Genomic DNA, 27,881 nt, shown 5'->3' on the forward strand with positions numbered 1-27,881 from the left:
GGACCTTCAAGTTTTATCAATTCTCTTCAGACCTTCCACTTGTGGGGACTCATTTTGAAGCTCTTGGCGAAAGAAGAGTTTTCACCGTCTTAGTTTTTCGAAAATCGAAAATTTTATTTTTTCCCATAGAGTTAACACAGGGATGGCGGCCATTTTGAATTTCAAATATCGAGAAATCGCAAGTTGTTTGTCTCTCTAGTACCAAAGTTTGCACGGTGACCCCTGATTTTTATTCTTGCTTCGGTAAGAGAATGGTTAAAAGTTTCACTGAGGAAAGTTTGAGCAAAAGTTTAAGTCTTTCACTTTCGAGGTGCATATTACCTTAAAGAAGTCACTTCATACTACTGTCTATTTTAGGGGTCATCCATAATAAAGCACATGCATGACCTATGTAATTTCTTTGTTTGCGTGGAGAAGGGCCGTGAGCTCATTTTGTTTTTCTCGTTTTAATGTGCAAAGGATTCTTTACACAAGAAATACTTTTAAAATGTTACATAAAGCTTGAAAAATGAATGCATGGTGAGTTGAGTGTGATTAATGTCCAGTTTCAGTATTATCTTATGAGGACTGGTTCTGTTTGACAGGATCTGTTTGAACGTGTGCGCTTGTAAGTAAAGGCATCATGCTAACGTATTTCGCGAAACAACTTTCCTTTCTTAGGGACGGAGCAGGGGGGTCTCAACCAAAATGAAGGAATTACACTGGTATGCCCTAATTATCGATTGCCCCTTACTGAAATCTGCACTGCCACTTCTGTGGAGAGCAGATGTATAATCTGTTGCACAATTGTTTGGAATTTATAAATTCGCAAAGATTATTTGATAAATTAGGAATAAAGTGTGGCTGTACATGCAGCTATTAATTTTCTTTAATTAAGAAAGCTAGAGTCAACCATATTATTTCTGGGTAACTTCAAACTGACACATAATTTGAACAATTTTGTCATTTCTGAGAATAAATCATGGTACAGATTATAACAAGATCTGATAAACTAAATTATTGAGCGGAAGCCCTACTTTCTTCAGGCAGTTACCTCAGAAACACAGGACTGCCTGTGAGGCATAATAGCTCTGCATATTGCAAATGATGCTAATTGGCCCTGTGAAAAAAACCTGCCCTTGGTAAAAAAGTATCGCCCATTAACTGTGTACAGTATTCATGTTTCTTGTATTCCTGGCAACCGAGCGTAAAGCATCGTTTTGGGAATAGCGGTAAGACAATTCCAGGGAAAGCAACTGGAATATGGGAAAGAATGAGCCATTAGCCTGCAGACTTGTGCAGCACATAATTGCATATCATGTACACCACTGAAGAAGAATGTGAAAAAAGAACAGGCCAATACAATGGAGAAGGCATTGCTAACCTCGATGAAAATGTCTAGAATGAAATACCTGAATGCATTTGCATTTTAAATCATTGATAAACTACAAACAGTCGCTGAGAGTTCCAAATAATGTTTCTTCAGAATGTTCTGAGACACTGATGTGAAGCAAACTTTCAGTACCATCTTCCATGCATTGTAGCCATATAGAGTTGACAACCATATGATTCATACCACGGTTACGTCAAAATGACTTTCTCTTCCTTTACTTAGTATTTTATTATATTAATTACTTGCTGATAAAAACAATGGCACAACCAGCAAGTAAATATGTAGACAATATGTAGAGATTTTGTGTCTATGGATATCCTATCTTCAAATTTCAATATGTTTGCTATGATACAAATTCTCATTCATATACACCCTGACAGTTCAGAAATTTTTTTTAAAACATACAGCTTCTTTGCACACCACCTTGAAGTGAAGCATTTTCTGTTTTTTCATTCTTTGGAGTTTTGTTGACAAAATTTATAGTAACCTCTGATATATCTGTACCACAATGTCAAAACTGTCAGAATACTATCCCTTAGGAAAATGTCAACATTCTTTTTATTTGAGTTTTTATGGATGGCAACACCTTATATTGATGTTTTAAATGTGAAACACAAAATGATATATGCCAATGCAAGCATTCACAAACCACTATATATTTCATTATCGTAGTCTCAGAGTAAAATATGCAACATTTACAACTAAAAAAAGGCTGTCACTGTCAATTTTAACGATTTGTCGTTATATTATTAATTTTCCTGGTTGTGTCAGTGGGCTTTCCCCCCTTGTAACCATGGTTACCTGATTGCATCAATCATTTTTCCTGAGTTTGCAGTCATTGAATTTTTCATTATTGGTGAAAATTTGAGTCGGAGCACCCATGGCATGGTATGGTGATTTATGTTCTACAAGTAAGTACGGGAAAGCTCACAAGGGATAAATTTTCTACATGTACTTTGCAGTATGTAAAACCATGGGATAACAAAAGTTTCTATTCCTGTATAACCTTTGAACTCTCAGCCTCCGGTGGATTGATGTAAATTTTCCCCTGATCAATGGATGAAAAAAGATTTGAGTCAAGGAAATCTCACTTATTTACAGATATCAGCTCTGGGGACTCGGGATGTAATTCTCTAATGAAACCAACTCTCCTTTGCAGAATGTAGTGTTGTGTAACACAGATAGCCTGGGATGAGGTAAGATCGGTAGACTTTCAGTGGGAAAGGATGCCAACGTTCAGGAAACACAATACGACTTCATTTAGATCCAAGTTCTAACACTGTCATTGGTAATCAATTATTATTCTCTGGGCTGTTCTAAAAATAGCCCCAGTGCTGATTGCAGATGGGGATGATTATTGAGAAATTACGAAAATTACACACTGTGCACAGAGCAGTTGAATTACATATCAAACAAACCACATTGGGTGGATTTTACCGCAGACCTTATCTCATGCAATTATCCTGCTCACTTGTTCACAGCGTGTTTTCCAAAATACCTTTCCAAGAATGGTGTACAATTTGTGAAACACTCAGATGAACGCAGTTTCATAGTAAAGACTAGCTGCTTGTTCTTTCTTGAAATGGTGCATGTTTGGTTGCTATGGCTGCAACTAAATTACAATACGGGCAGCAGTTTTCACCAGATCTGAACATACCATGCTTTCAAAATTTGACTATCACAAAAGATTTCATAAAGTTGCGCTTACTGTCTCTCTGAAAAAAAAAAATTTGAAAGGGAAAATTTCCATGAATACCGTAAACATAATTTCAACCAACAAATGGGAAATGACAAGGTTTACCCATTGTAAAATATTGCTGAAGAAATCATGTAATTTTTCAGCTGTAATTCCGCAATTTCAAGATTTCTTTTACCAATTCCTCTTCTGCTAACCTGTAGCACGATTGCCTTGGCAACTGGTACAGTCCCTATGCAATGGACTAATGTAAAGGTTGGAGAAATCAGTACAAAGCATCGACACAAAAACTGTCGTCTAAAAGGCAGTTTAATTCTCTTGGGATGCAAAGCAAAGCTGCTGAACCCCAGAACACACTGGGTAAATCTCCGTGTAAATGTCATGTGCTAGCTCTCACAGACAACTCGGGTTGATTTACAATATGATAAAAACATATCACGGAAACAAAAACCATTTCTTTAGTAGTGTTTACTTTAAGCAACAGAGATGCATTTTTATTTCCATTAGAGGACAATACCAGCCTCCTGTATGTTTCCATAGTTTATCAGCTGGAAGTTGATGCCCTTGTGGACGGCTGCTCTCAAAACCAGACACTGGTCATGTAATTAATTTCTTCTGTATTTGAACACCCATAGCTGCTACCATGCACTTTTTCTTTACAAGAAATTACCCCAAGATGACTAACTTCTCAAATTTCAGTCGCTCAGAAGTGTTGCATTCTGCACTAGTTCTATGCCCTGGCAAATCTCCCATGGCTGTTACTTCATTTTATTCACTGACAAGTATTTTATAACATCAGGGCCATTATCAGGGAAGGTTATGTTGGTTTTTCAAGGTCGATGGTTGTCTTTTGAGGAGTCCTGCTGTGTTGTACAAACCCTCTACAGACTTTATTTTCATTATGACCTAACTGCCCCGCTTGTATATAGTAACATGAGCAGCATGACTGGTTGTCCCCACCCCATCCCCCCTCCCCTCACAACACTGAATACTCTGCCCGATCACAGATCAATCACCCTCAATCCAAAAGCCTGACCAATGTATTAAATGCAAGGAAACCTTGGTGACGATGCATTCTCTACTATAAAACTCTGTTGACTGTACACATAGCTTTGAGGCTCATGGGGATTGATACATTAAAGGCCTTTGAATTGAAGCTTTTTTTACAACTATTTTAAAAGACACTGAAAAGTCATAATGAATAATGACTGCAGTTTTGAAAGTATCAAGAAAACTAATAATTAGTTCATTATATTGGTATGATAAAAATGATTGGGGTACAAGCAAGAGAAAGAAATCGCAGCACCAAATGTAAAATTTTACTTCAAAGCTCTGAGCTTACACGTTCTTGCATAAAGCTGAAATTTCAATATGTTTTGCAGAATCACGCTGCTTTAGATGATAAAACACTATAAATAAAATATTACAGCCCATGAGACTGCTGTGATAGTCTTATCATATCATAAATTTTGAAAACTTATCTAGTACATATATGCCTACATATTCATATGAGTTTCTAAAAATACTGATTTAAGCTTTGAAGAAAGGAAATAAAAATCATTTGTCTGCTCAAATCCATGAAATTTTTAAGCCTCTTGCTGGCATATTGCACCTTGACCTATGTACAGCATTTTCTACGCTGTTTGCTGAACTGCTGGTTTGTAATAACTACGACTATTACACCATAATAGTCAGCGAGAGAAATGTATTCTAGCCAATAGTCAGGATATTGTCAACGTAAGTGTTGTTACAACCTGGGAATATGTACCGTGTGGCAAGGGTCCAATTTATTCGTGTTTGGTGTTATGCTCGTTATTTTACAAATCCAAAGTCTGTCTTAAATTTTCTCTTGAAAAATGATCTCTGGACAGTTTTATGGAGTATAAGTTGTGTGAGAAGTTTTGTGAACGAACGCAAGATTCTTACTGATACTCATAATAAAAGTCTCCTGTTTCACATATCATGAAAGCAGCAGTTTTTACATGTATGACAAAGCACAGATGACTTAAATGTATAGTTTTGAAAATTACTGAACGTATTATTTAATTCCTGTACTTTTCAATACAGCCTATGATAACAATGTATCAGGAGTTCCATTTTTATCTACCAAAGTCAAATTTACTTCAAAATAATATTATGAGCTGGGGAGTAGGGGTGGGGTGAATGAAAATGTTAAATTTTTCATGGTTGATGATTATACTAATTGAAGAGTATGTTGTACTGACACATACAAATGGCGATGGAATGTTAGCAAATGTTGTTATTTTGGCAAAATGTCTACACATTTCTGAGCAATTTAGGCCAATCTGCCTGAGAGAATGACCCCAAACAAGTCCTGATAAAAGCCTTGGGGCTCGAATGTTGTGTGGTAATGCCCCAATTAATTAGTTTTTTTTCTATTTTCAAAACAATTATGTCATCAATTAATTAGTTTTTCTATTTTCAAAACAATTATCTCATCATTAGAAACTGTATGACACTGAAAGCTCAAATACAATGAGGTGTGTACATGACTTCATGTAGCTTGTCTGTATTGGACGAAGGAAACCCTATAGAACCACCGACAAGACAATAAAACACACCCATGTCATGACAGTTCTGAAAAATATCAATTTTTCATTCTCCCTTTCATCTCCTTCCCCATGCAGAGGTCCAATGTTGCCATGGAAACTACTGGATACACCGATACTTGGTGGTGAAGGTGTGAAATGTGAGTTTCACAGAACAGAAAGTCAATGCCTTAAAAGAGGTACTGCAGATATTATAGCAACCACTTCTGTAATATGTTTACACTGAGAAATACATTCTTATCTCTAAGTATATCTGTTTGATATTCATAGCAAAACTACATGCTGGAAGTACAAGCATTTTCTTTAATTTCTGTGGAAATAAAATTGGCATGCTTCTGTTTGATGAACTATATTCATCAATCCAATCTTTCCCTAACCACGCAGAAATTCATCTGTTGAGAGGAAATTCCTAAATCCAAATACAACTAATGAAATGAATGTGTAATATTGATTGAACTGACTATCTTTTACACCTAGGGTGCTACAGAAACAAATCTTTACATCTACAGCAATACAGAAATAAACTAAACTTTTCACTTCGGCAGGATCAGTACTCAAGCAGCTTTCTTTATACATTTCCTGACGCAGTATACCATTAAATTTTATGAGTGTGCAGTTCACAGCGATCAACATGCTTGAATGATGTAAGCTGATCACACATTTTGACACTGTAATTTCAAATCAAAAAGTACTTTGCACAAAACTTCAACATTTTTAACCAGGACGTTTGTGCTCTCTTACAGTAGAAGTTTAATGTACTACTGACAACTGGTGTGTTTCGTGTTTGCTTAACTCTTGAACCTCTTCTTTCAGGCAGTATTTGATATTTCTCTTCTCTCTGTACTTGGACAAAATTTTATCTATCAAAATACAGGATTACAGAAAGCAATGAAGTACAACATTTGTTATCTATACTCAGGCTTTTGTAATTTTTTTGTGGATTAATATTGGCTAGAAGGCTATAGAGACTATTTTGAATTAACAGATGACATATGATCAGCCAGCAAACTTTAAATACAAGATTGTCATTATGTTGTACAATAACATAAATCTTCCATGCGTATTTTTTCAAAATTCTACATGAAATGAAACATCTTGAAAAAACCTGTAAAAGTTATTTTCCTTCGACATCTGTCCTAGTAACTAGCAATCCTGAAAAAAAGAATGTTTATCAGATGTACGCACATCTGACCACCTACATTAAAATTCCAAACATGAATAAATTTGCAGTCAGGGCCAAGGGGTCGTAACTTTTTATCAATGGGTTTCTTTTGATTGTTAATTGAAGGGAAGTTACGCTGAAGAGAGGCTGAGCGGTCTCTCCCATGTAATAAATCCCATTAAATACATTGCTATGCATTGTACATATTGTTAGATCAATAAATACCATTCTACAACTTTAAACCTGTCTCTCTAGCATTTCAAAGTAAAATTTCTTGCCTGCATATTTGAGTTGCAGAGAGGAAAGAAAAAATGAAACCTACCGAAATTGGGACTTGACAGAGAAGTTCTGAGCTGCAAACTCCGGGTAAACCGTGAACGAAACATTTTTTCAACTGACTGTGTCATTGCTGTTGTCTTGGACTGAGTTTGGCTGATTGACACGGATATGCCGATTTGGTTTCCAGTGTTGCAAAGTATACTTTCAGCACCAAACGCAAGATGGCACAAAAAGACTATCCAAGGCTAAATCCAAGTCATAAACAGTTCCTCACAACTGACGTAGTAATGAATCTTACACTTATAGTCTCACCATTCGCCCACTATGACTATAATTGATTTTGTGTTCTGCGATCTACCTTGCCACATCCAGCCCATTTACATCTTAATAGCTCTCAAAGCTGATTGGCTTATCTTTGCACCTATCCAGGGGGTCCAGGGGCTGCAGAGAACTCAATTGGTCCATTCAAAAGAGATCTACTGGGAAGAGGTAGGTAATCATCTTCGATTTATCAAAAGTAATAATGTAATATCCATCGGTGAAAGCCGCAGTTACAGCATACAGTGAATGATAAAAGACTGTCTTCCGTAAGCTTGAAATCCCTAGGCTTGATGTTATGTTCAGATTATACGGTACATGCGCATTATGGCAAAATCCAGTCCTCAACATCCCCTACAATTCACTTCAAAAAATTTCAATATGATTTTTTTTTGCAACTTCTAAAGATAGCATTGACAACTTCTTTCATCAAGGTTGTCCAGTACAGTGCAGAAGGTCACTAACTTTAAACTTGCAAGAGTGACCTGGTGTTGCTAAATGCCCACATTTAATTTTGCCTAATTGCTCTTTTTGTCACCAACGGCATTCCTTCAATTAAAGGACACTTTCAAATTCCCTAATCAGCTCACAACACGATGAAAGCGCTTTTAACGTTTTTTTCAGCACCACTTTGCACAAGATCATGCAGCGACAAACCAGTTTGTACACACCTTGCTGTTCAATAGTTCCAAAGTGTCTTCTCTCAGTGGATTCAAATCTCTCAATATTTATCACTGATGAAGTAAAATGTCTCGAGATCGTGCCACAGCGGCACTCACAGCAATATCCCGTATAAAACACCTGCTTATAGACCACTGAATGTCAAATTTCTATCTTGCAGATCACCAATATAATCTCCTTCAGCCGACTCTCAGCTTGTCTCTGAGTCAGATTACTCACACACAGCTGGCTGGCTTGTACTTTGAATTCAAGCACCGCCAAAAACTGATATTCGGATTTTGTTCACGAGAAGCAAATAATTGCTATCTTTAGTCCATTTCTACAGCTGCAGCTTGGGGCAAGAAAATGAAATATTAGACACAGCGTAGGAAATCATACCACACTGGGGGAGATCCGTCACGCATCCTATCAGCTTTTTGAAAATCATATTAATATGCTCTTAGGAAAGATTCATGACAAATTTTCTCCGTTGGTTGAAAACGTATCTTCTGCATGGAGATTGAGACTTAATATCTTAGATTGTTCCAGTCCAATGCATCGGTTAACAGTGTGTAGGTTTCCTAGCTTGGATTACGAGGACACTAAGTGTGTTTCAGTCGTTAGTTCCAATGCATGCTGAATCTTTCAGGAGCAACGTTTCTGTTATGTTCTTGGAATCCACTGCGTACTGATCTTCAGCTCATCAACTGTCTTGTATGTTACTCTGGCATCTTCAGTATTCGCATCACAACCTCTCTGCGTATCAGTGGAGTACCAATGGGCAATTACTGAGAAAAAACTCACTGTAAACAGCCTACGCTTAAACCAGCAACCTTCCCTACTTTTACCACAATGACAATGCATGAGCATTTCCATAGCAGTTTAGTTGGCTTCTAAACGACTTAAACTGCACTGGGATTTCTCCAGGCTGTACACAGTCCGGGTCAGCTCCAAAATTGGAGACTCATTATGATAATGTATTCCGGCATTCAGCCAATCATCGACCAGATTACATCATTAATAAAGTACAGGTCACGCTGGGTCACAAATTACCCACCAAGTGTGATCGGCAGTTTTGGGCCGCTTATTAAGCCCCTGTCTTGTGAATTTCGACGAATTTCGACAATCAACATAATCCACGTGTTCTGCAGAAGGTCATGTCCAAGAAGAAGTCCGATTAGTGAACAAATATTCGAAATATTGACGATTCATTTCTACCCCCAGTTTATCGATTTCGCTCAAGTACCGAGAATCATTTTGTGGATGTTCGTCATCTCTATTAGAAATACTGTTATAAAGGTTATTTGTGTAGGTACGCGTATAACATTTCGCAAGAAAGAAGAGCAATGTCAGAGCTTTAAAACGATACCTGTTTTGTAGTTGTCAAACGCAGACTAAAAATGGTACGCGATTTTGAAAATGTGTTGACAGAGTGGCCACACAACTGTTCCCCATACGGTAGAATTTGTATCGCTGCCATCTCCGATACAAATGGGGTATTCTGAACGATCTGTGTAGGTACACGATTTATATTTCGCAGGACTTCAAGCCAGAGTCTAGGAATCACAGCGATATATGGGGTTCGGTTGTCTTAGCCAGAATAAAACTGGTACGCGATTTTGAAATTGTGTTTTGACAGAGTGGCCACACAACTGTTCGACATTATGACAGAATACGGCGCGGGAGTTCGACACAGTATGGCGAAATACAATTTTTACTGATGGCGCGCTGGCCGCTGATTGGCTAATGAGAGGGGAAAATATTATGGTATAGCGTCTCCAATTTTGGAGCTGACCCGGACTGGTACAGTACGGCTTATCAATATTTGGTCAACCACCGCCTCCTGTGTGTTTGATTGAGACTGGAGACGCTCTCTATAAACACAGATAGTTGGAGCACATTTCTCATGTTCCTGGCTGTACTAGCGTTCTGTGTCGATGTTATTTCACTTTGTTGAATTAAATTTCAACACTTAAGAAAAGGAATGTACCATTGTCTATGAAGGGGGTGTAGGGATGCAATCCAGTTTTCACATTCTATCTCTTCCACATTTAGGTACTGTACATATACAGGATCAAAATATATAGACACCTCTTCACATATAGCTGTGTGTATGGTATTATTGGGATACCTGATATATTACAATTTGTCTCATCAATATCAGTCTTTCAAATGCCTCTTTAAGTGAAATGGTTTATCCAGACATCAACACATCCAATTTAAGCTGCTTTAATCAATTTGCTTGTACTCTTCAAAGGTGTGCTAAATCTACACAAAGGCATCCTCAATACTTGCCACTTGGAGGCGCTATTTCAGATAGCAGAGAGGCTATGGTGACATGCCAATTGCAGGCTTGTATGGTATCAATTTGTTTTGTGAATAAACTTAAAAAAGGTACAACTGCCAACATCTTCATGTTCAGATCCATGAATGTCTGGCAACTTAATGTACAATATATTCACACATAACCTGACAAGGTTTACAAAACACCACTTTGGTGAATGCTATGAAAAATGCTAAAGTGATGTATAATTTAGCTTCTAGTGTAAAACACATGCCATGAAATCCAACAGGGACGTCAACGTCAACTATAAATTTTTTTCAATGAAATATAATGATAAGTTATTCAAAAACACAAAACTTTTTCTTCAATGTCACATTCAATTAGATATTTGCCTCTCTACCATATAGAGCGTTTAACTTTCTGAATGATAGAATAGCAAGAATTTAGAATATTGATTTGGAGCCTGCACTGTACTCACAAACCATTCTCATATCTTTATGCCACTTAGTGTTGCATCTTTCAAGTTTTCACTGATTTTGATCGACCACAAAAATCTTGTCACAAGTGTTCTATATCTCATTCCTGGTTGCAAAGGGTTTATGACATTTTAGTTTCATCGGGAGGGTTCACTTTATAATAACTTCCCTTTGCTGGTAGTTGCAAATATGTACTGGGAAGAAATCCTTCCATGACTATTTGTACATGTAGATATAGGATTAGTGGAGGCACAGTGGGGCAGTGGTTAGGGTAGTGTTCTCATTATCGGAGGATGATGAGTTTGAGACCTGGCAAGTAATGGACTCGCTATTGGAGGATGGTGAGTTCACGTCTCTCGTACAGTTTTGCACCTTTGAGCAAGGCACTTTACTACCCATTGCCTCATTGGCTAACGGGTAGTGGGTAACCCATCCTGTAGATGGCCATTCGCCTGCTAGATGATGGATTGAGTAAAACTAAATTAGTGAAAATGAGAAGATTATCATTCTTTTGGAATTTGATTTTCTAAATTCTCCCATGTCAGTGTTATCAAAAACCTCAACGAAACACAGGATGTGGATTTCCTGGTGCTCTTGAAAAAACTGCTGAATCAGCATTTTGCAAGAAACGTTTCCCTTTCAAGGATGGAGATGCTCTATAGGTGGAGAGAGGCATAACAATAGATCCTCAACTCAACTGAACTCAGTTCATGGTAATGTGGCTGATGAGAGACTTTTCACAGTGAAATGAGCAAAATGACGATGATACAATAACTTTTCCGGCTATGCTCTGTTTAAACCCCAGGGGTCCTGGAACCAGTTTGATATTGGTTCTCATTCAGTCATTCAGTAAATGAACATCTACTACCCAGATGAGCATTGAATACAAATTTACTAACAAAAGCAAAGTGAGCCTCTGGCGTCGGATTTCATGGATCTATCTTTGAAAACACCGATAAAAATCAATTGAGTTGGTTTTTCTTGTTGAAGATGATGGATCAACAGCGAAATAAAAGAGGGCATTCAAAAAATATCACAGGTTATTGCAGACTGCCATATGATATTTGTAATATTTTTATTGAAATATTACAATGATAAGGAAACTCATCTTACATTCTGTGACAGAATAGCAGAAATTGTGTCAAATTTAACATGACTGCAACCACTTCTGCACTTTGTCATGATGCTCTCCAGACAACAATAACACATCAATCAAAACTTGCTGGAACTGTCTCTATTGGTAACAATGCTGGCATTGAAATTCAGTGAAGGCAAGAAATCACAGCAAGTCACTGGTTTGTATCGTACACTGGGACAATTTACTCTCTCTGAAATACCATCATAAAGAGTGAACGAGTTTCGCATGAGTGGAAAGTTACAACTGATGGCGAGATTCATGTGCGATTTCTTAGGATTGGTCCATTGCTTAGAAAAGAAAAAAACAATATTACAATGTTGAAAGATTATTGTAAAGACCATACCTTGGGTAATACATATTCAATTTTCATTTGAAAGCAATTTTTGAAACTGTTTCTTAAAATGCCAATTTATCATCAGCATTATTGATTTTGTAGGTAAAAATCTCATTTTATTACGTCATATCAGTTTATACATTTCCTGTAGTTTACAAAACTACATGTAAAGACCATACCTTGGGTAATACATATTCAATTTCCATTTGAAAGCAATTTTTTCTTAAAATGCCAATTTATCATCAGTATTATTGATTTTGTAGGTAAAAATCTCATTTTACTACGTCATATCAGTTTATGTATTTCCTGTAGTTTACAAAACTACATGTAATGCAATGATACACTTACTTGATATTTCATAATTCTAAACAGGAATATAGAGTTGATCAAAACATCCAGCCTCTATGATATTTGATACATCAGAAGATCGAAAGTGTTTCCTGTTTGTATATACCACATCATGATGACCAACCGTGTAGTTAGGAAGTAAATTTCCGACATACATCAAGTTCCTACAGGCATTAAGCACACTCATCTAGCATCTATATTTGGAACACAGTTGGTTCATTGCATAAATATTTTCCCAATTTACGGCCATCCGAGTATCAAATCTTTATGAGAGCTATTTCATGTAATAGGACATCATGTAACTCTAAAGCAGTGTGCACATAGCAATATCAGCTCATGTAACAAATAGGGAATTTTCTAAGATAAACACTGTTGGAAAACTTTCATTTAAAATCAGGTATTTGTTTAAACATTGTTCAAAACCTCCTGATAGATAGTTTAGCATTCTGGAAAACACTGTTGGTGGTAAGTTTGTTTTTAAGTAGGGATGCCCTGCAACCAAATGATCAGATTAGAATTTTATCACAACTTCTTTCTGTTCAAATGAGATCAAAAACTGTGATGTGTCATCCACTCTCAGAATTGAGTCAAAGGGTTATCAGACAGACATCAGATAATTTCTACTGTGCTGCCATAGCATCACAGTGAACCCAAAGACACGGGATGGTTGAGATCACAATATTGTTGAAACAAGCCATATGTGAACACTGAAAGGCAATTTGACTCAGCACAGATAAAATGTCAGTAAACGGAGAAATGCCAGTTATGACAATCATACATTTATCATAAGGCTTTGGTTTTCACCGCAAACAAACACAGCAACCACTTTGGTTTGACCTCGGGTCACGCCTGAGAACGCCGGTGACAGTGGAACATGTATATACAAACACATATCTTTCTGTCACTTTTTTGTACATCTTTCAAATTTCTGTCAGATGTCACAGGCACGCAAACCGTATCATGTAACCTAAATATGAGAAGGGCTTCTTCACCGGTGTAGAGTTACACTGTGAAAGCAGGTCATATCTCCTCACCAAAAGATCAGTCCTTTGACCAACAGCGACAAAAAATCTTTCCGTTGGTAACACTATAAACACATTCTCCTTTGGTTTTCTCATCATGATCATGGAATAAATCAGTATTAATACTTTTATAATGAAACAGTATGCAGTCACAACAGACATATTAATATAGTCATAATGGAAATACTGCAATGTACAGTCTTTGATTTCGGCATCACCCAGCTTTATTACATAAATTAATTTAGTTTGGGTAATATTTTGTGACCATTTCACTGTAATTTTTTAATAAAAAAGTGATTTCAATAAGGTTGCATATTAGTATATTGTTTGATTTTGCCATTACTCAACCTAATCAACTGTACATAACTTGATATGTGTTATGTAGGTCATTCCCCCACACTCATCATGACCTGAGTTCAATTAGTCTAGAACATTCTCAAGGTCACTGCCCTTGATGACCTCACAACCTTGAATTCAATTAGTCATGTTTGGAATGTTCTGGAAAGTTGATTAGTTGTGTAAGGGAGATAATTTTAGAACAGTAATTAGCATGTCAATAAAAGTTCTAGATTGTTCTTATATGCCTTTATAAAAGGGACGTGCTCAGCTTCCAGTCAGACTTTTGGGATCGTGTCTCTTGTGTGTTACTAACTCCAGCAGTAGTCATTCTCAAGACTTTTCAAGAGCTTCACTGTCAACGCTGGATTTATACTGTGGACTTTGTGCAGCTTCAAGCCTGCAAGCCAAAGGACTGTTCATTCATCCGACTGACTGTTACAACTCTGAGACTGGAGCTTTGCCGTCCCAGCTGAGATAAGTAGTCTGTACACTTTTAAAGCTTGTACTCTGTCCCTAACTTAGCAATTAGTTTTGTTTTCGTAATAAATTTTGTTTAAACGTAAACTGCTGAGTTCACCCTTTTGTTCGTTTTCTCTGCACGTAACAAATTGGGGGCTCGTCCGGGATACGAATATTTTGAGCCGTTTGACAACATTTTGCCTACCTTTTCAAAACTACTGTATACTGTGAACTCAGCGAAATTCAATCATGGCGGAATTCAAGCCAGACGAATTTATGGATGACCTTGATCAGGACACATTTAATTCCCTCAGAAAAGACAACCTCATAGCACTGGCCAATTTCCTTAAAGTAGATGTCAAAAGATCTATGCGCAAGCGAGAAATACAGTTCAAGATTGCAAAACATTTAGTTAATTCTGGCCATTTTGAGGAGTCTGCCTTAAAAGATTATGAGCCTGAGTCTTCCTTCGAACTCAAAAATTGGAATTAGAAATACAGGCAGATTTCGAGCTAAAAAAATTGGCATTAGAAAAAGAAAAAGAATTACAAATGAAAGAAAAAGAATTACAAATGGAAAAGGAGAGACAGGCATTAGAAAAAGAAAAAATACAAATGCAGTTAGAAATGGAAGAAAGACAGAAAGAGAGGGAATTGGAAATGAAAGAAAAAGAATTGCAAATGGAAGAAAGACAAAGGGAGAAAGAAAGAGAGGAAAAAGAAAAGGAAAGAGAATTAGCAGAACACCGACTGCAGTTAGAAATAAAACGTTTAGAGCTTGGACAGTCAGGAAAATTCTTCCCTTCAGACAAGTTTGACATCACTAAGCATTTCAGGTTAGTTCCCCCTTTCCAAGAAAAGGATGTTGATAAATATTTCCTTCATTTTGAGAAAATTGCTCAGAGTCTGAACTGGCCTAAGGAGTCCTGGTCTATGCTTTTGCAGAGTGCTTTGGTGGGTAAAGCCAGAGAAATTTACATTCAGTTGTCAGTAGAGCAGGCTTCAAATTATGATTCTGTGAAGGAATTAATTCTCAAGGGCTATGAGTTGGTGCCTGAAGCTTACCGTCAGAAATTTAGGGATTGTGAGAAGGTGAAGGATCAAACTTATGTTGAATTTGCTCGAACAAAAGAACAACTGTTTGATCGTTGGTGTTCTTCTGAAAGGTCAGTCAGAATTATGACAAATTACGACAACTTGTTTTGATTGAGGAATTTAAAAGGTGCATTCGGAGTGACATCAAGACATTATCAATGAACAAAAGGCAGATACATTGGAGGTTGCTGCACGTTTGGCCGATGATTATTCATTGACCCACAAATCTTCCTTTCTCAGCAAACCATCCCAGTCCTTTTCATACAGAAAACAATGCAGGTAAATTTAACTCCTCCTTTTCATCCAAGAATTTCTCAAAGGACAGTAGGAAATCAAATGACAACAGTTCACAGAGTTCAAGTAACACTCCCACATCATCAGATCCCAAGTCTCAATCTCCTTCTGACAAACAGTTTGGTACACTTTCTTGTAATTATTGTAAGAAAGACGGCCATTTAATGTCAGATTGTTTCAAATTGAAAAGAAAACGTGAAGGTCAAAGTGGTCAAAGTGGATCTAAGCCAACCGGCTTTATTTCTTCATCAACTCAATTAGAGTCTAATAATGTGGTAACACATTGTCTGAGGTTAAACCCCTCTTATCCCCAATTAATGAGGTCAAGGTCAATTCTTCTCAAGATAGCATTATGGGTATTTTCGAGCCATTTATTCATAATGGTTTTATATCACTTTCTAGTGATTTTTCTTCTGCTACCCCTGTCAAAATTTTAAGAGATACCGGGGCTTCCCAGTCTCTTTTGTTGGCAGATACCCTGCCGTTTTCTGAAAAGTCATTTTCAGGTTCTAAAGTTCTTATTAAGGGGGTAGATTGTAATGACTACATTCCTGTTCCTCTCCATAATGTCTATTTGTCTTCGGACTTTGTTTCTGGACCTGTGGCTTTAGGTATTAGGCCTTTTTTGCCTTTTGAAGGGATTCACCTTCTTCTTGGAAACGACCTTGCTGGGGACAAGGTCATTACTAATCCACTTGTGACTGATAATCCTAGTTTAGATCAGAATCCAGAGCCAATAGAGGAAGAAATTCCGGGCCTTTTCCCTTCGTGTGCAATTACTCGAGCCATGTCAAAGAAAACTTCCGAGAATCAAAATACTCTCAAAAATAATGTCACAGATGTTGACTTAAATGACACCTTTCTCAGTCAGGTGTTTGACACGGATCATTCCGTTATCCCTCGTGGATTTGAAACTTCCAGTAAAACTTCTGCTGACCAAAGTCAGACATTTTCTAGATCAAATCTCATTGCAGAACAACACAAAGACCCAGATATTTGTCTTTGTTTGACAGGGTAGATGATGAAGGTAAAACTTCAGATAGCTCTGTTTCCTATTATACAAAATCTGGTATTCTCATGCGTAAATGGAGACCTCCAGACGTTTTGGTTGATGACGATTGGGCTATAAAACATCAAATTGTGGTTCCAAAGCCCTACCGTGCTGAAATATTGCGCCTGGCCCATGAAACGCCCTGGGCTGGTCACTTAGGAGTCAGGAAAACTTATCATAAAATTCTCAGTCACTTTTATTGGCCTAATCTCAGGCAGGATGTAGCACATTTCTGTAAAACTTGTCACACATGTCAAAATGGTAGGAAAGCCGAATCAGACCATTCCAAAGGCCCCTTTACAGCCAATTCCTGCATTTCAAGAACCATTTAGTAGGATACTAATAGACTGTGTTGGGCCCTACCAAAAACAAGATCAGGAAATGAGTACATGCTGACAATAATGTGTACATCAACTCGGTTCCCAGAAGCCATACCACTGAGAAATATAAAGACAAAGACTATAGTGAGAGCTTTAGTCAAATTTTTCACTTTATTTGGCCTCCCTAAATGTGTCCAGTCCGATCAAGGCTCCAACTTTATGTCTGGTATTTTTCAACAAGTAATGGATCAGCTAGGCATTAAACAGTATAGGTCATCCGCCTATCATCCAGAAAGTCAGGGTGCTCTTGAGCGATTTCATCAAACTTTGAAAAACATGATTAGGACCTACTGTTTTGACACAGAGAAGCAGTGGGATGAAGGAATTCATTTTTTGCTCTTTGCTGTTAGAGAGTCAATTCAGGAGTCTCTTGGTTTTAGCCCATTTGAGCTTGTATTTGGACATACAGTCCGTGGCCCACTTAAGCTCGTTAAAGAGAAATTCCTATCAGACGATGATGATTGTCTGAATATTTTGCAATATGTGTCAGATTTTCGTACGAAACTCTCTAAAGCATGTGAATTAGCCAGAGAAAATCTTGAGTCATCTCAGCAGTCAATGAAAACCAAATATGATAAAAGCACCTCAAAACGGAAGTTTGAACCAGGTCAAAAAGTTCTTGTTCTACTTCCAATTCCTGGCAAACCACTCCATGCTCGTTACTTTGGGCCATACCTAATTGATAAGAAATTGAGTGATTTAAATTACATCATAATAACACCTGACAGGCGAAAACAAAAACAGCTATGTCACATAAATATGCTTAAGCCATATTTGATAGGGATAATCCTACTATAACTCAGCCTGTCAGTGCAGTCAGTTCAAACCATTATGAAGATAGTGATACTGAAACTGACTTGAGTGAAAATACTCTAAACTCAAAGCTGGGCTCGGTCAAGCTTCAGAACTCAGAAATCCTGGAGAAGCTGGAGTCTACAAAGTTGGCACACCTCCAGCCAGAACAACAACAACAGGTGAAAGAACTGCTCCATGAATATAAACACCTGTTTCAAGATGTTCCAACGAGGACAAACGTCATCTATCACGACGTTGATGTTGGGGACAGTAAGCCTGTAAAACAACATCCATACAGACTGAATCCAACAAAAGCGAAATATCTCCAGGAAGAAGTCAAATACCTGCTGGACAATGACTTTATTGAACCCAGTAAAAGTAACTGGAGTTCGCCGTGCATACTTGTTCCCAAATCAGACCACAGTTATCGTATGTGCACGGACTTTAGGAAGGTCAACACTTTAACAAAGACAGACACTTTCCCAATCCCGAGGATTGATGACTGCATCGACCGAGTGGGAAAAGCCAAGTATGTGACGAAATTTGACCTACTGAAGGGATTTTGGCAAGTCCCTCTGACGGATCGTGCTCGTGAAATATCCGCCTTTGTTACACCAGACGGATTGTTCCAGTACAAGGTGATGCCATTCGGAATGAAGAACTCTCCGGCAACGTTCCAACGGATGATCAACGACGTCATATCCGGGCTAGACGGGTGTGCAGCTTACGTTGACGACGTAGTCCTGTATAGTGACACCTGGGAGGAACACATCAAGCTCATGCGGAAGTTCTTTGAGAGACTGAGCAAAGCAATGTTGACTGTCAACCTTGCCAAATCTGAGTTTGGTTGGGCTAGGGTAACTTACCTCGGACATACTGTAGGACAGGGTGAGGTAAAACCTGTTGATGCCAAAATCAGTGCCATTTCAAGTTTTCCCATACCAAACTGCAAACGACAACTGATGCGCTTTCTCGGTATGGCTGGTTACTACAGAAAATTCTGTCCAAATTTCTCCACAATTACTGAGCCTTTGACTAACTTACTTAAAAAGAAAGTAAAGTTTGTTTGGTCAGAGCAATGCCAACAGGCATTTGATACACTTAAAGCCATACTGCAAAGTGCCCCAGTGTTGTCTGCACCAGATTTCACTTTGCCATTCAAATTAGCTGTAGATGCTAGTGATACGGCTGCTGGTGCTGTTTTATTGCAAGAGGATAGTCATGGTATAGATCATCCTGTTTGCTATTTTTCACGCAAATTTAACAAATCCAGAGAAACTACTCTACAATTGAAAAAGAGTGTTTATCTTTGATATTAGCTTTACAGCATTTTGAAGTTTATGTTACTTCTTCAAATCAGCCAATAGTGGTTCTATTGATCACAACCCTCTTGTTTTTCTGCAGAAATTTAAAGGCAAAAATCAGAGATTGCTAAGATGGAGTTTAATGTTACAGGAGTTTAATCTTGACATTAGACATATCAAAGGCAGAGACAATTTAATTGCAGACTGTCTCTCTCGTATTTAGAGTTTATTGTTGTTCACTTTCAAGAAATTTTACTTTAGAGTAAAACAAAATTTGAGTACTTAAATCCTTTTCAAGATTACATTTGTAAAAGAAAGATTTTTCTTTGAAAAATTTTCTTTTTTTGAAGAGGGGGTGTGTTATGTAGGTCATTCCCCCCACACTCATCATGACCTGAGTTCAATTAGTCTAGAACATTCTCAAGGTCACTGCCCTTGATGACCTCACAACCTTGAATTCAATTAGTCATGTTTGGAATGTTCTGGAAAGTTGATTAGTTGTGTAAGGGAGATAATTTTAGAACAGTAATTAGCATGTCAATAAAAGTTCTAGATTGTTCTTATATGCCTTTATAAAAGGGACGTGCTCAGCTTCCAGTCAGACTTTTGGGATCGTGTCTCTTGTGTGTTACTAAACTCCAGCAGTAGTCATTCTCAAGACTTTTCAAGAGCTTCACTGTCAACGCTGGATTTATACTGTGGACTTTGTGCAGCTTCAAGCCTGCAAGCCAAAGGACTGTTCATTCATCCGACTGACTGTTACAACTCTGAGACTGGAGCTTTGCCGTCCCAGCTGAGATAAGTAGTCTGTACACTTTTAAAGCTTGTACTCTGTCCCTAACTTAGCAATTAGTTTTGTTTTCGTAATAAATTTTGTTTAAACGGAAACTGCTGAGTTCACCCTTTTGTTCGTTTTCTCTGCACGTAACATATGGTAAAGCTGATCAATTTAATAACATTGTAATTATTTCACCACACGTATTATAAAATCCCATCATTAATCATATTGAAATAACATACAATTTAATGCATCATCTTAATGCATGCAAGTTAATAAACTCTGCCCTTTTGAAAGATCGTTTTCAACAGTACTATACAAGCAGAAACAACATCACTGTACAAAAATCCTGGCAATGCATCAATGTTGAAGTAAGTTGATACTGAACTGGAAGATTTTGAACAATTTTTCATCAAATCTCTAACAATGGAGGGTGAGACTAGATGCAGAAATACAACTATGGCTGTGTTGTTGTAGAGTAATAGCGTGCACAACTGATGGTCTATAGATTATGTATTGAAAAGTGAAAACAGTGTCTGAATTCCACAGGATGAGTGCCGGAATGACTGTATCAATGACTGTGTATTGAAAAGTGGAAACAGTGTCTGAACACAGGAAGAGGGCAGGAATGACTGTATCAGATTAGAGTAAAGAGTGAACAACACCTTTCACAGCTGTGAAAGTGGACAAACAAGTCTCAGACACGTCTTTGTATAAAGTTGAGAAAGGATAAAGTGATATAGTATGAACACCACACAGACATACCTAACTGTATGAATTCTGTTATTTTTCAATGAATGGAATGGAATACAGACATAGTTCAACCTCTATATACTCAAGACCATCCAGAAATGATCTTTGTGAACTCACAAAATGTATGCATAGTACTTGCTGGAATAACATACATTTCTTTCAAATAATGTAAAACACTCCTTTGACAATGCTAAATTTTACTGGAAATACAAAATGCCTCATATGAAAGCTTTCTGCAATGGGTGAAACCAAGAAATTTAGTGGCATGCATTACAAGCAAAACCACATGGATAAATGAATTGTAAAAATATATGTACCGGTATTTCCACATGTACATATGAATACTTTATTTTTTTTGTAATCATATAAATTTTTTTAGTCTTTTGTCCATACCACACTGTAGCATCCAGACTATCTCACTTAGTAAAAGAATGCAAATTCTAAATTCAAAAGGTTCATCCGAGGTCACTGAATAACACCACTTTCAGAAGGAGGTATGTATATCTATCAGTTGAATGTATCAACTTTGAAATGTTTACAGAAGTACCTCAAGGAGGCATATTGAAGCATTTTCCAAGAATGCGTGGTTGGGTGACAGCCAATTCTGACATCAGAATAGTATTGGTCCAAGACAATATGATCTGAGTGTGCCAAATTGTATGCACACATGAACATATGGTACAAACGACATGAACCATGTCTTTTTTATAAAATGCCCTGTGGCAATATTGGCTTGATTTCTGTTTGAAGACAGATAGTTTTCAAATGTCTTACACAGTGTGTACTATAGTCAGGAATATTAGTCAACACATATATGCAGATGAATAAAGCGGTTTGTGTCTAACTCTACTGTGTGATTCACTTTCTGGGTTTTGGACCAAAACATTGGCACTATCCAACTGTGCATAGTCTAACATCATTACTGTAAATCAACAGAAACAGCAGCTGTAAATCAGAGATCGCTGTTCCATTCAGTCTGGCTGACATTTGACACACAAATTCCAGACACCTAAACTAACCAAATTCTACAAATCTGAAAATGAGTCTTCTTTCTACAAAATGCCTGTCCCTACACAGAGCAAAAGCTTGTAATTCGTTCTTATACTATTAGCATACATCCGGGCATCAGTTTAGAGTATATTGGATGATTAAGATACCCTATAATCTCTTGATCCAGGATAATATAGTGAGGATTTAACTAAAGAGATGAAACATAAGTACTTGGTGGAGGTATGTGTAATCACAGATGAAAACAAATGACCAGTAGAGATTGGTTGGTAAACATTACACGTGTAAGTTACCAGACATCACCTTCCACAGACGTTATGCAGACCTTGATTTTCTGATCAACAGTTGCAACGGTACTGATGCTGGTGAATGAAGTTTTCTCATTGCAGGGGCTTCTATGATGAGGATACATGGTTTCTCATAAACATTCATTTCAACATAAACGTTCATTTGGACATTTACTGTCTAAGTCATCTCTGTCATCATCGATTCATTCTTCTCTTTATCAGAATTATTATTTTGGAACCAAAGTGATGACATCAGAATACCTTTCTCAGCCTTTCATTACTCAGTTAGACACACAAATGTCTGACCATTCTGAAGAGAAATATGAACAATTAGGGGTCTAAAAATACCGGAATTACAGAAAAATCCAAGCTGTTACCTGTGAATGCATATCCAGTCTCCCATATGTAGTGTGTCATCATGGGTCGTCTCTTCCCGTACGGTGTGCTGCTGAAATCACTTTTCTTGCTTGTCGGGAATGCCATGACTAATTGAGGGGTGTGATTTAGTAATGCAAGGCGGCAGACTTTTGACACACTGAAAAAGTAGTTCTCATATACCAGGAGATGTTTTCACAGGAAAAGGCAAATACCAAGATGTAAGAGTAATTGACTGGGTTGGGATTTCGGCATAGTCCTTATCAAAGTCACCAGGTCGGTTGGCTGTGATTTTTGGAAACACACGCTGACAACTGGTTAGGCTGGTTTCCGATCTTCAGAAGAGGTAAACTTCTGGTTGGTTCCACTGTTAAAACTAAGTATGTCCAAAGTGAAAATATTCAAAAGAACAGGTTGTGGAATACGTCCCTCGTCCGTTAAAAACACTTACAATACTTGTTCTGTTCAATTTCTTCTGCTCCTTTCTGAGGTCATCTGATGAGATCTGATCCAGAAACAGCTACTTTGTACATCTTTGCATCTCAATTCACAGCAGCTTTCAAACTTTTATGAAGTAACCCGCTAAGACATGTCTGCACTTCTGTATGTTGAGATGTTGCTATCAGCCTTGAAGCATGAACTACAATCCAAAACTTATTCACAGATGTCCCTCAGTGGTTCAGTTAACCATCAGCATGAAACCGTCATTTACAGTTTAGAGGCACAAGTCTGACCCCTGTGTGTCAATTTATATCTCAGATCAAGTTGCTTGTTCTGAGATTCAACAATCCGAAACCACGGTGTGGTGCGACCCTTGAAACATAAAAATTCATTCATCCACGGAAGGCCATGCAGTAACGGTACCTGTGACTAGAGTCTTGTGTACATCCCCTATACCGCCTTGAATAAAGCCAAAACTGATCACTTGTCTTGGCTGAATGTCCGTGTGAAAAGCATCAACACTGTTGCATGACTTAAGTCCATTCAACTTGGCATGGTATTTAACGCTTTCAAAAGAGAATGAATCAAAGGGGGCTTGTTGTTACGAAATGCCCACGCACATAACAGAATTAACCCAGTGTTCATTGAGCTAACCATTTATCAATCACAACGGTAAAATGCAAGGAACATCAGTAGCTATTGATTGCGGTAAGGTCTGCCCTGGTGACTGCTTGGTCTGATTGTTATTCCGTTTTCACAATAGTTGAACACCCACCTATGCGATTTGGGAAAATACAAAATGAACCATTCTCTGGATGCCAGGTACATGTACAGACTTTTCATTGTTCATAAAATGTCTCAGGTCAAAAAGTTAACACAGGTATTTACATGCATACATGCATCAATAATTGACTTTTGTTTCAAAACACTCTGAAAGGAAAATAGACAGGTAATGATTCCCCTGTGTGCAATTTTTACAGATAAACTAAACATTGATTCATAAAAGACTATTCATTCACCATCAATACTTTGGCTGAAAGGTACTTTGAACATTTTTTGATATCTTGGCATCGCTTCATTTTTTTCTCCAAATACCATGTGGGAGGAACACATTTGCTTTGTTCATATCTCTCAATTGGCATAATCAGAAATACATGACGAGTGGTTTGTCAACAATGGCACTGCCACGCATGACTTGATTGCGGTGGAAACTAAAGAGGGCTTGTCAAGGCTTAGCGCCAATGGGATAAATCATTTGGGAAAGCACAGACCTCCACTCTTGATCACTTTGTTGCAATGGTTACATGAGGGGCTTATACCCAACAGATTACATTTTCACATTGGGAATTTTTTTCGCTCCCCTACACAATCATTAAAGGAAGTCTTCCCTGACGCAAAAAAAAGACCAACAAGGTGTTTTTTTGCTTATTGTCAGTGAGCAGTAAGAAATTCAGTTACGCTTTCTATGTGATTTCAAACTTATCGAAGACTACACTTCAAGGGAGGGGATTGGAGGGGGTGAGGAACGGATAAAAGAGAAATAATGTGTGCAATCTGAGGTACATGGATATGAATCGCTGATAATTAGTCTGTCATTAAATTTGCATAGCTGAACAAAACTCATTAACGTATTTTGCATACATGACTTTTGTGTTGGATTTCAAACATAAACTGTGAAAACAGCTTTGCTCTCCACATTTAAGGATGAACATTGTCTCTTGTTCTTGCAGTGATAGTCACAATAGAGATGTGGCTGTTTCCCTGACAACATGGTAATAAATGTCCATCAGGTTTCAACAAAAAAACCAAAACTTTCATAAAACAGCCATTGTTCATAATTTCTAACAAGTTCCCGAACTGATCCACAACCATTCACTAAAAAAATGCAGCTAAGGGCCAACAAGAGAAACTAGAACGTCCATTGTAACACTTCTGCCTATTTTAATAGGATCAATTTTTAGACAGTATAGAGACACAGCTGTATAATTGTCAAAGCTGGAAGCACAGACCAGTAGCCAAGGTATATGTTGAAAGGTGTTTATGGTAAGTGAATGCGCTAACATTGCTCTCATTGGTGTACACGTACATCTGGATGTAGCTAACGCAAGGCTATTATGTCACAGGGGACTTCATCTACGGCTAGACTAATTAGCAAAGCCTTTGGAGCAAAAACAGAAGGCTGCAAATGATGTCAAGGGACAGGAAATGGGAAACACTGTGATCTTTCCCCGTTACCATAGAAATACTGCTACAATGGTGAGGTCAAGTCAAGTTCACCACAGAGTTCTAAGATGACTCTGTGTTTATACTGATACACTTGTACATCTTGAGTAGTTAGGCATGATGATTTTTGTAAATTGAGCATCTTTGAATAGTATACATGGTTTTTATAAGTTGTGCATTCTTGGAGTAGTTTGGTATGGTTTTCAAAAGGTGAGCATCTTTGAGTAGTTAGGCATGGTTTTCAAAAGTTGTACATCTTTTTTTCATCAAATCCAGCTTGCTTTTTTGACAGTTGAACAAAGGAACAGGTCAGCTGTATTAACACTAGAAGATATTGATGTTGATACCTACAAACATTCTATTGAGAACAATTGGGTTTGGAATTGGCTACACTCTGGCATGTTGGACTTTGTACAGCCTTAGATTACGAGTAACATGCAAGATTCTAGACTTGGTTTTGGCCAATCTATTGGAGGAGAGACTTAACAGGACAACAAATAAAGCTGACAGCACCCTTTACATCATCAGAGCAATTTTGAGAGGAATTGCCCCTCTCCATCAACAGTCATTTCACACCAAGGAATACACATGAAAAGGTCCATCACCCCAACCTTCCTCTACATGTACGTTTTACTTGGGAGCTCCCTGAACACTTGACCCTTGACCTTTTCAGTGATGTGACCCTATATGGTTGTCCAATGGCACAGTACTGTACGTAGGATCTCCGTGGATTGGAAATGAGGTGAAAGGTTACCGAAGGCTGTAGATTGAGATAACAAACACTTTACTATCTAGCAAACTGAACTACTGCATTTGGATACTGAGAAATTAATTTCATTTTTTCATCATGTATATTATTGGACTTAACATGAGTGCTGACACCTTTAAGCACTTCCTGTATGCCAGTGGGCCCTTGGGTTCATGGCATTTCTGAACTCTGCAATTTAGGATTCTTCGGAAAATTCTGTGCGTCATCCCTGTACCAGTATACAAGGTATATTATGCTTTCTTGCGTCAGAGAGAATTTTATGGAGTCAGTGGCTTGTCAAAGACATCATATAGTCCTACATCATGATACTTTGGTCTAAACCTGTCAAGTTACAATGTATAAGAGACTGGGTGATACCAATGCTAAGGAAATGGGAGAGACATGGTTGCAAAGTGTGAGACTTCAATGAAAGTACATTCAGGGGGGATATATGAATCTGTTTTCATACATATTAAACAGATAACTCACTAGCATATGTACAAAAGTACATCTGACATATCACTGTGACCTTTCGCAGAACATTTGCTCTGTGAGTTTGATGCTAATTTATTTCCTAGTGTTGGAAGTTTGAACTTTGAAGAAGAGTAATATTATATTTCATCCTTGAAATGAAATGCACACAGATGATGTTGGTTTCTGTGTATTCCATAAATTCCTACATATTTATTTGTATGTGCCACATATCGAAACTGAACAATTTACCTGAAAATACGAAATGTATATTAACCCTTAGAATGTAGAAAACTGCTGAAAAAATTCAGAAGTGCTGTTCTTTGATGAGTAAACAATGTGACATGACTTGCATGTGATAAATGGGGATTATTTCACTCTCTAGGTCACTGTGATCTGTGGCTGGCTGTAATCTAATGAGCTGGTGTTAGACAGCTATACAATCAGGATTTCAAACATTGGGTAGTGAATTAGGTGTCGTATATTCCCTTAATAGCTCTTACACGTAGATCCCTGATTACTACAATACTACCCTTTCTATCAAGGTGTCAGATTGGAAGTTTAATCAAGCATTAACCTGTCTTGATCAGAGTCTCACCTACAACACTATCAGCAAAGGCAAATCAATCTGCAAGCCTTTATCGTGTTTCATGTCAAGCATCCTTTTTCATTCACATGTATAGTCTAGTCCCTTCGCTGGAGTATTTTTTGCCTTCAGAGATTTTGGAGTATGGGCAAAGGCCAAAAATCTCCGAAGGCAAAAAAATACTCCTGCAAAGGGACTAGACTATCATATGTACTGCCAGTATTCACTGAATTCCATAAAACCTAGACGACGAGAAAGATCTTTCTGCATTTTCTGTTCTTATAAGTTTTCAGATCATTGTTCATTGTTCACTGCACAACAAGTTTCCACAAGGTTTATGTTGATCATCCATCAATACTTTTCTACCTCCTTCACACATAATAGATTCAACCATGCCACAAAATCAATGGAGTTATACCACACTTGCTGTGGTGAAGGGTGTCTGTGTGACAAATGTGAGGTATCATCTAAACTATGCTACATTTTAATTCAGCTGTTGAGATAATCATTTTGGAAATCCTGGCGACAAGATTTACTTCATAAATTATTTGGAAAAATTATTCAGGATGTACCAAACGTACTAGTCTAGTCTCTCGTCAGAGTATTTTTGTCTTCAGAGATTTCTGGCCTTCGTATGGGCGAAGGCCAAAAATCTCTGAAGGCAAAAAAAAAACTCTGGTGAGGTTCTAGACTACAAATGTACTGGCAGTCCCCTAACATTCATGCAAGCATGCAGTACATCAAATATCTTGTTCCATATTCATGTGGAATTTATCAAGACAGTCAATAATTCCACTCTGTACTTGCATAATTATTTCTGCAAATTTATGAATTTA

At 37.7% G+C, this 27,881-nt stretch overlaps 2 protein-coding genes across 7 annotated transcripts in view; both read right to left on the bottom strand.

The window, feature by feature from the left end:
• Window positions 1-27,881, bottom strand: part of LOC139152663 (E3 ubiquitin-protein ligase TRIM45-like) — a 401,328-nt gene that overhangs the window by 251,577 nt on the left and 121,870 nt on the right. The gene's annotated exons all lie outside the window — the stretch shown is intronic.
• Window positions 1-27,881, bottom strand: part of LOC139152655 (ras GTPase-activating protein nGAP-like) — a 160,114-nt gene that overhangs the window by 94,624 nt on the left and 37,609 nt on the right. The window contains exon 1 of one of the 6 annotated variants that reach the window (XM_070725921.1): window positions 22,579-22,938. The exons of 4 other annotated variants lie outside the window; for them this stretch is intronic. In XM_070725921.1, coding sequence (XP_070582022.1) covers window positions 22,579-22,684 — 106 coding nt within the window. In that variant the 5' untranslated portion in view covers window positions 22,685-22,938. Of the gene's footprint in view, window positions 1-7,122; window positions 7,731-22,578; window positions 22,939-27,881 lie in introns of those variants that run through there. One more of the 6 variants, XM_070725924.1, reaches the window with a different exon arrangement.

Source organism: Ptychodera flava, chromosome 16, assembly GCF_041260155.1.
Source record: "Ptychodera flava strain L36383 chromosome 16, AS_Pfla_20210202, whole genome shotgun sequence".
Lineage (NCBI taxonomy): Eukaryota > Metazoa > Hemichordata > Enteropneusta > Ptychoderidae > Ptychodera > Ptychodera flava.